Source organism: Emys orbicularis, chromosome 3, assembly GCF_028017835.1.
Source record: "Emys orbicularis isolate rEmyOrb1 chromosome 3, rEmyOrb1.hap1, whole genome shotgun sequence".
NCBI lineage: Eukaryota > Metazoa > Chordata > Testudines > Emydidae > Emys > Emys orbicularis.
The window spans coordinates 211,374,388-211,382,415 of NC_088685.1; the positions used below are offsets into that span (position 1 = coordinate 211,374,388).

The 8,028-nt window shown below is 43.6% G+C and overlaps 1 protein-coding gene across 1 annotated transcript; it reads left to right on the forward strand.

Moving 5' to 3' along the window:
* The first annotated feature begins 1,695 nt into the window (after nucleotides 1–1,695).
* On the forward strand, nucleotides 1,696–7,910 carry NAA20 (N-alpha-acetyltransferase 20, NatB catalytic subunit). The gene is made up of 6 exons (XM_065400668.1): nucleotides 1,696–1,789; nucleotides 2,516–2,540; nucleotides 3,099–3,189; nucleotides 4,290–4,425; nucleotides 5,511–5,656; nucleotides 7,367–7,910. Exons 1-6 carry the CDS (start codon nucleotides 1,737–1,739, stop codon nucleotides 7,450–7,452), a joined length of 537 nt encoding a protein of 178 aa, XP_065256740.1. The 5' UTR covers nucleotides 1,696–1,736; the 3' UTR covers nucleotides 7,453–7,910.
* Nucleotides 7,911–8,028: the final 118 nt, after the last annotated feature.

The window sequence follows — 8,028 nt, forward strand, 5'->3', positions numbered from 1 at the left end:
GAGTGGGGGTGGGAGGGGGGAGACACGTGCATAAACCACCTCAAGATGACTCTTCTGTACACTTACGCAATTAGAACACAATGTTTTTTAACTAATTTTCTTCACTGGGCAAACATTTCTCACTTCTCATAATGCCAGGAAACAGACGACAGTAAAGGTTTGGAAAGGATACATTACAGTAAAAATAAATTGTTCACTTCTTGTTGGAGGAACAAAAGAGCATGCTATGACATATTAAGAAACCAGGGGAAAGTTTTTAAACTACATATTATTTGGAAGTTATATAACTTACTTTTGAATGCGCAGTCCCTATCAATTTTCCTTGCTGAGTTGGAGAAATGACCAGGGCCTAGGTATGAATAAAGCTAAACACCTTGGAAGACTGCTTCAAACTGAATATGAGTCAACGATGTGATGCGGTTGCAGAAAAGGCTAATATTCTGGGATGTATTAATGGGTGTGTCATATGTGAGATAAGGGAGATAACGGTCCTGCTCTACTCAGCACAGGTGAGGCCTCAGATGGAGTACTGTGTGCAGTTCTGGGCACCACACTTCAGAAAGGATGTGGACAAATTGGAGAGCGTCCAGAGGAGAACAACAAAAATGATAAAAGGTTTAGAAAACCTGACCTATCCAGAAAGGTTTAAAAAAAACTTCTGGGCATGTTTAGTTCAGAGAAGAAAAGATTGGGGGGGGGGGGGACCTAATAACAGTCTTCAAATATCTTGAGGGCTGTGATCAGTTGTTCTCTATGTCCACTGGAAGTAGGACAAAAAGTAATGGGCTTAATCTGCAGCAAGGGAACTTAAGTTAGGTATTAGGGAAACCTTTTTAACTATAAGGGTAGTTAAGGTTTGGAATAGGCTTCCAGCGGAGTTTATGGAATTGTTGTCCCAGGAGGTTTTTAAGAACAGGCTGGACAAACACCTGTCAGGGACAGTCTAGGTTTACTTGGTCCTGCCTCAGTGCAAGCGGGGTAGACTATCCACTTCTCAAGATCCCGTCCAGCCCTTATGGTCTATAATTCCTCGGTGGATCTTAGTGGTACAAAAAAGCTTGCACCCTCCAAGAGTTCAGGCCAAGTTTGGAAATAATTCCTCCAACCATAGATTCTGAATTCAGAAACAAGTTCTGGACAATCGCAATAAATGAAACATTAAATGACACCCCCCCCCCCCCCAGTTCGGGGTTATCTGTGCCCTGAGGTTGGTTTCTCTGGTCTCACTGTGAACGTTTTAACATTCCTCACCCAGCCTGGAGCTCCTCTGCTCCCGGGGAGCCCCAGCCCCCGCCCTGCTTTGCAGGCCGCTCCCGTCTCCAGGAGCCGGGCTGGGCTGGGCATCCTGGCGCCGTGCAAGGGCTGCCCGCGCGAGGTGCAGCTCCCGGGCCGCACTGCCTGGGCTGGCTCGCAGCGGGGCCCGGGGCCCGCCTCTGCAAAGCTCCGAGCAGTGACGGCGGGGGGCATGGCACGGCTCTGGCCAGCGGGGGTCGGCGCGCCCCGGTCTCTGGAGAGCCGGGAGCCCAACCTGCCCGCGGCACCAGGCTCTGAAATTTGGGAGGGGGGCGGGGTCTATCTCGGCCAATGGGGCGCAGGCTTGTCAGCGGCTCGCCTCGAAGGCCGCCTTCCCACGGCGTTGCTTAGCAACCCCACTAGGACGGAAGTGATCCCGCCTGGGTGGGGTCAGAGGCAGCAGTTCCGGGTCGGCGCCTGGCCGGGCGGGGCGGAACGGAACCATGACCTCGCTCCGGGCCTTCACCTGCGACGACCTCTTCCGTTTCAACAACATGTGAGCGGCTCCCGCCCCGCCCGCTCGCTCCCGGGGCGGGGGGGTGTCGGAGCGGCCTGGTCCCGCGCGGGGGCGGGTTCGGCGTTAGTAGTGGGGGCGGGAGCCGCCCCTGCCCTGTGGGGCCCCTCAGCGCGCTGCTTCCCCGGGCCGCGCGCTCGGTGACCCTCACCCGGGGCCGCGCGCTCGCGGTTCTGAGCCTGCGGCCTCCCCGTGCGCCCTGCAAAGCCCCCGCCGCCCTGGGCTGTTCGGCGGCAGCTAGGGGCAGCCCGAGGCGGGTTTCCCAGCCGCTGTCGGGGTTTGTCCCTACGGCATCTTACACCCGGGCTCGCTGTGTCGAGACCCGGGCTCGAGTGGGTTGCAGTTGTTGTCGCTGGGAAGGCCTGGCGGTTAGGACTCTGGTGTGGGCCAGGAACGCCAATACATACCCACGTTTCTGGGTACGTTTGTAGAGCCCATGCGGCCAGATTAAAGCTAGTGTGGCTATGCTTCCATGAGCCTGAAATCACACGTCTGACAGCAGCGCAAACATAGCTTCAAGTTGTTGCTTTCTATGAACTCGTTCAGTACTGAACACCGTCACCAGCGATCGATTCTTTTTTTGTGGGGGGGGTTGTGTTGTCTCTTGGAAGTGTATTGTTTGGAAGTAAAACCTAACCAGATTAATATCCAACTAGAAATATACTTTGTAAACGTTTTTAAAGTTGAATCTGTTTTTATTTTTTACAGTAATTTGGATCCACTTACAGAGACTGTATCCTTATTAAGCTTTTCATTTGTACTGTACATACAATGTTGATTGCCGCTTTGTTTCTTCCCATTATTGTAGTTCTTATTACTACACGCATCTAATGTACCCAAAACCATAATATGGTCTTTACTAAGTTTATCAAAATTGGGTAAATTAACTTACAATAATTTGTAGGAGTTCCTCAGGGCCTTACATTTCCTTGCAAGCCACCCTAACCTTTAATTCCTTCTAACATAATACTGTATTTAAAACCATTTTGTTTTATGTTGCTCTCACATAGACTATTTGCTGCCTTATCCCTACTCGTCTCTTAAAATCCTGGGGGGGAACCCAGACATAAAAATATATTTTATCTGAGTAGAAAGCTGGCCATCCAGTGTACTGATAAAAGGAAGGTATAAATGCAACCGGTGGAGCTAAGACTCTCAACAGACAGCACATGCTGTTCAGTGCATGTTGTTTCAGTGCTATTCTGTGGCAAGCCGTATTCAGTCCAGCATTATGTACTGAAGAAAGTAGTATTGTCAATTAGCTGTATACTTCTTAACAAGAACTCTGTAGTATGGGATACCCTTTTACCTACAGTATCTGGCTCACTGGCCAGAGTATTTTATTGTTGCAGAAGCACCAGGTGGAGAGCTAATGGGTTACAGTAAGTGGAATATTGTACACTTAGTGTGACAAAGCTTATAATTTTTAACCATTTAAGATTCTATTGCATTTTAATACTTTGGGGCTAAAAATCAGATTTCAGTTCACTTCCTTTTTTTTAATATTCACACCAAACGGGAGCATTTACTGCTAATGCCACCTCACAGATGTTGAAGGGCATTACATAAATTATGCACTCATGTTTTGTGGTGGTGGTCCTTGTGTGGCAGTGAAGCAGGACGAATGCTGAGCTCTAGCAAGACACATGCTTATGTTACATTTGTGTAAGTCTTTGCAATATCAGGGCCTTTGTCATTGGCCTACCATCCTTCTGCTCACATGTGAGGGGAAATGTTATCCTTTTGTTCACACTCTTGCCTTTAACAGGACACAGTCAACTGGATTTATTTTTTAAAATTAACTAATTTCAGCACATTCAGCTTTCTCAGAGCTCCCTCCTAATAGGGTTTTTTTTGTTCGTTCCTTAAAACAATTTTTCTGCTCCCCTGCTTTATTTCTAAGAGGCTTGTGGGAGGGTCTGAAAGCAACGCTACCTAACATGCTCAGGCCCGCCTCTTCTTCCCCTCCCTTTTCCTGTATACATGCCCACCTGCTTCTGCTTCACTTTATTCAGTTCCTTACATAGCAGTGAGTGAGTGATGTCATTATGGTAGTGCATGAGACAGGAAGCACAAATGACTCTTTGTAAAGCAAAGCTGGTCAGGCACAAAGTGCTGTCAATCACATTAAGTAAAGACCTGATCTTGCGAGGAACTCTGCCCACAGTCAATGTGCAGGATCAGGGCCTCGGCGATTAGGGTTACTAGTAACACTCAGAAGTACACAATTTTCCAATGGAAATGTGATTTTTTTTTTTAATGTTGACTGTCCCCTGTACCTTCTAAATGAGGCTTGTGCAGTTAACTATAGTAAAACTGTTTCATTCCATCATTCTGAAACACCACTACTGCAGCCTTTACAGAATCACTAAAACATTTTGGCTTAGAAAGCGGTTTCAAATACATCTGTGGGTTTCCTTTGCGGGGATGGCGTACATTAATTCCAGCATGCTAGCTTGTTAAGTGCTCCTTCCGTTTGCAGTAATGGGTAAAGCTGAAGGCTCCGTGGCCAGGGAGGAGTGGCACGGGCATGTCACTGCTCTCTCCGTTGCGCCCGAGTTCCGCCGGCTGGGTTTGGCTGCTAAGTTGATGGAGCTACTGGAGGAAATTTCAGAAAGGTGAGCACCATGTACAAATTCTAAGTAACTTTTTCTTGTGTCCCAGAAAACTGACCTTGCTTGCCCACTGAACATGTGATGTTCTGATTATAATTCCCAGTGGTTACAGAGAGCAAGGTTTAAATGATAGCTGGCAAATTTTAAGATGTTTCTTAGCTGTTGTGAAAGCCTATTTGTGGGGATGAGAGGGAAGAAACTCCAGGTCCAGCAGGCGCACCCTGTAAAAATTGCTTGTCTTGGGCAGAGAGAAGATTCCCTTCACAAAGAGTCAACTCTTTTTCCTGTAGTGCCCACAACACTGTGTGCAGTGTGCAAACAGGGTGGGAACTGCCCCTGCCTCAAAGAGCTGACTGTATGAGAAAAGTAGAGAAAGAGATTAAATCTGTGAGGCTACTGAGTTTAGTGCTCACAGGTTTTTTTGTTTGTGTATTGGGAATGAGATTGTTCCCAGCTGATGTGATCTGAAAGCACTGGAGTCTTTTTTTATGAGCAGATAATTTCTACAAAATGATCAGGACACAGCTTAGCAATAGATCAGATAAGCACCGTCTAAGGTAGGATAAATGTACATAATGCAAGGGGGAAGGTAAAGCCACATTTTTTGCAGAGCTGAGGTCCGCAATAGAAATACAAAAAATAATTACATGTGTGACTCATTTCTGGTGTACAGGGCTCTCCCCTTTCTTGTTTGAGAGATGAGGCTAGCGGGGAAAGTTATTCATGTAGGTCTTTAAATGGATGGGTAAAAAAATCTGCTCCCTCTCTCCTCCTGGAGTGCAAACTATATCAAATAACTCACCCAATGTTTCTTTGGTCACTTGTACACTACTCCACTCTGCAGAGATTGTGTGAAAGCCTGAGATTGTTCATGTGGCCAGACTCCTCAGTTGTACCCCAGAAAAATACATCTGCCTGTAATATAAATAAATAATGCACCTTTTATCATCATTGAATAGGATGTATTCTGTGCAGAATCTTTGGAAGAATTTGTTTCTCTTCTCTCTGATAATTGGCAGTAGATTCATTATATTATGAAATGTATTCTTTTGCTCTTCCTCATTGTTGTTGTTTTTTCCTTTACAAAGAAAGGGTGGCTTTTTTGTGGATCTCTTTGTAAGAGTGTCGAATCAGGTTGCAGTAAATATGTACAAGCAACTGGGCTACAGTGTCTACAGGACAGTACTAGAGTACTACTCAGCTAGCAATGGGGAGCCTGACGAAGATGCTTATGGTAAGTACTTGGTTCCGTAAGAGCAAATCACCACATAGGTGGAAAGCTCCAGTGGTGTTTTCTTTACTTTTTTGAAAATAAAGCTAACTCAGTTTCTTATCAAGTACACAAATCTATACTTTTGGATAGTTCTTTAAAGAACAAATCTGACTTGAAATTACACTTCAATTATACAATTTGAAATTTTTCAACAAGTTATACTTTGGGGTATTTATTGTATCAATACGATACTTTTGTTTTGAATGTCCTTATTATTAATTGATACTCACTCCTTTATCCCGATAGATAGTTTCAGTAGTTTAAACAAGTTATTTTGCCATTATAACAAGTACAAGAAATGCCTTCTATAACGATGGTTAAAATGCAGTGACTATTCTAATCTCTTTTCATATGCACAGAATTTTATCTAGCAAATTCATCTTGGGCTGAAATTATTAACGCTTTGCCTCATCCCAAAAGTGAATTTATTTTATAAACAGCAGCAAAATTGGTTGAGTATTTCTGCAGGGGTTGAAAAATTCATTCACTTAATCATCAATGACAAGTAGAACACTTTCCCTGGTTAGGGATGAGTCAAGTCTTCAATTTCTGCCGAACATGAGCTTGTTGTGTAAACTGGTTGTGAAGATAACCTTCCAAATGTAAATGGATACAGTGCTGTCTTCCTGAAACTATAGACATGCTGCCTGAGCACTGCTGATGCCACTTATAGCTTTTCCAAGCAGCTGAAGAGTGACACTGACCTGTTCCTTGTCCTTTTTACTGTTACTATTCAGAACCCTATGGACAGCTGCTGAAGCTGACCAGAACTTGTGTTAATTTCACTCTGCTGCTGGCAAAAGCTGTAATCAGCAACAGATGTAAGGAATAGCAGTTCACAGGGGAAGAGGACCCAAAAGAAGTTGGGACAGGAGAGCACCTGAGACTCCCAACTTTCAAACACCCAGTATCCAGGGGCTGATATGAAAACCCTGAACCTGGGAACCAGCTCCTTTCCAGCTAGGAATGGAGGGGGCAGGGCTTTTTACTAGTTCTATTTGTGGGGGGCTAAGCGAGCCATTCATATTTTGTTTGGCCTCTGGATAGCAGATGCTGGTAACCCTTTGAAGCCTTGCTTTTCTCAGACACCCTGATCTTAAAATTGTGAATATTTAAAGTCAGGCAACGATAAATGCATGCCTTGGAACGTTTCAATGTGAATGCATTTGTTAATGACGTATTCCGCTGGTGATGCTTGTCGGTTCCTCAGGCAATAGCCCTGGATATTCTTTTTCTATTAAAAAACAAAACAAAAAACGACACTGATGCATCACTATACTTAAGATATCAAGCACTCACTGTTTGAATTTGATTATCTTTGTTTGCTCCCTGAAGATTTACTTGGCTGCTTTTCACATTGTTTTTGTTCCTGCTTTGTTACATGTAAATATAGGTAATGATTTTATTAAAGTATACAATAAAATACACAGGAGGTGGCAGCTCACATTCTTGGAGTAACCTTACATCAAGTGTTTGCTATTTTGACTTTAATATTGCATTAAAGCTAATATTTTTGCATCTAATTGCATTTTATTTGTAACAGTCTTATAGTACTGGAATTTTTCTCATAAAAGATGAGCTTTTTTATTATAATCTACAAGAACATTCACTTAACATGGGCTTGTTTAATGTTGTCTGTCTTGTAGTAGTAACATTTGTGTTTGTCAACAGATATGAGGAAAGCGCTTTCCAGAGATTCAGAGAAGAAATCAATTATACCATTACCTCATCCTGTGAGACCTGAAGACATTGAATAACTTTAAGCTGTGGTTCTCAGGCAACTTACCAAAAATAACGTTTGCACTGTAAATTTTAAATTGTCCATAAAGAGCATCAAATGTTTTTTGAAGGTAACAGAAAAGATCTTGGCTAGATGAGGAGGAAGAAGGCACAGGCTTAAAAAAGGAGTTTAGGCAGTGTTTTACTTTTCATAAAGCCCCAAAAGCAACAATAAGAAGTTTACAGTTACACTGCTTATATTTTGATTTCCTGTTTATAAAAAAGCAGACAAGTTTAAACATTCCACCATCATGTTTTATACCCCATATTAAAACTCAGTGATGGAAAATATCACTACTTCCTCCTACTGGGCCTGAGAATCACAGCTGTGAATGTTCTTTTTTGTTCTAACAGTTGAAGCTCTAAGGGTAGATATGAAAAAGATGAGGTGCATAATAAAATACAAATTCAGTGTGATGCTGGTTTGTGTAAAGTTGAGCCATGGCTCTCTCTTACACTGTTTATTTTATGTCATGTTCACATGTATTGTTGTAGCCTTCCTTAATTAGCTTTCTCATTTAAAAATCAGTTTTGGCAGAAAGTGGGATATTGCG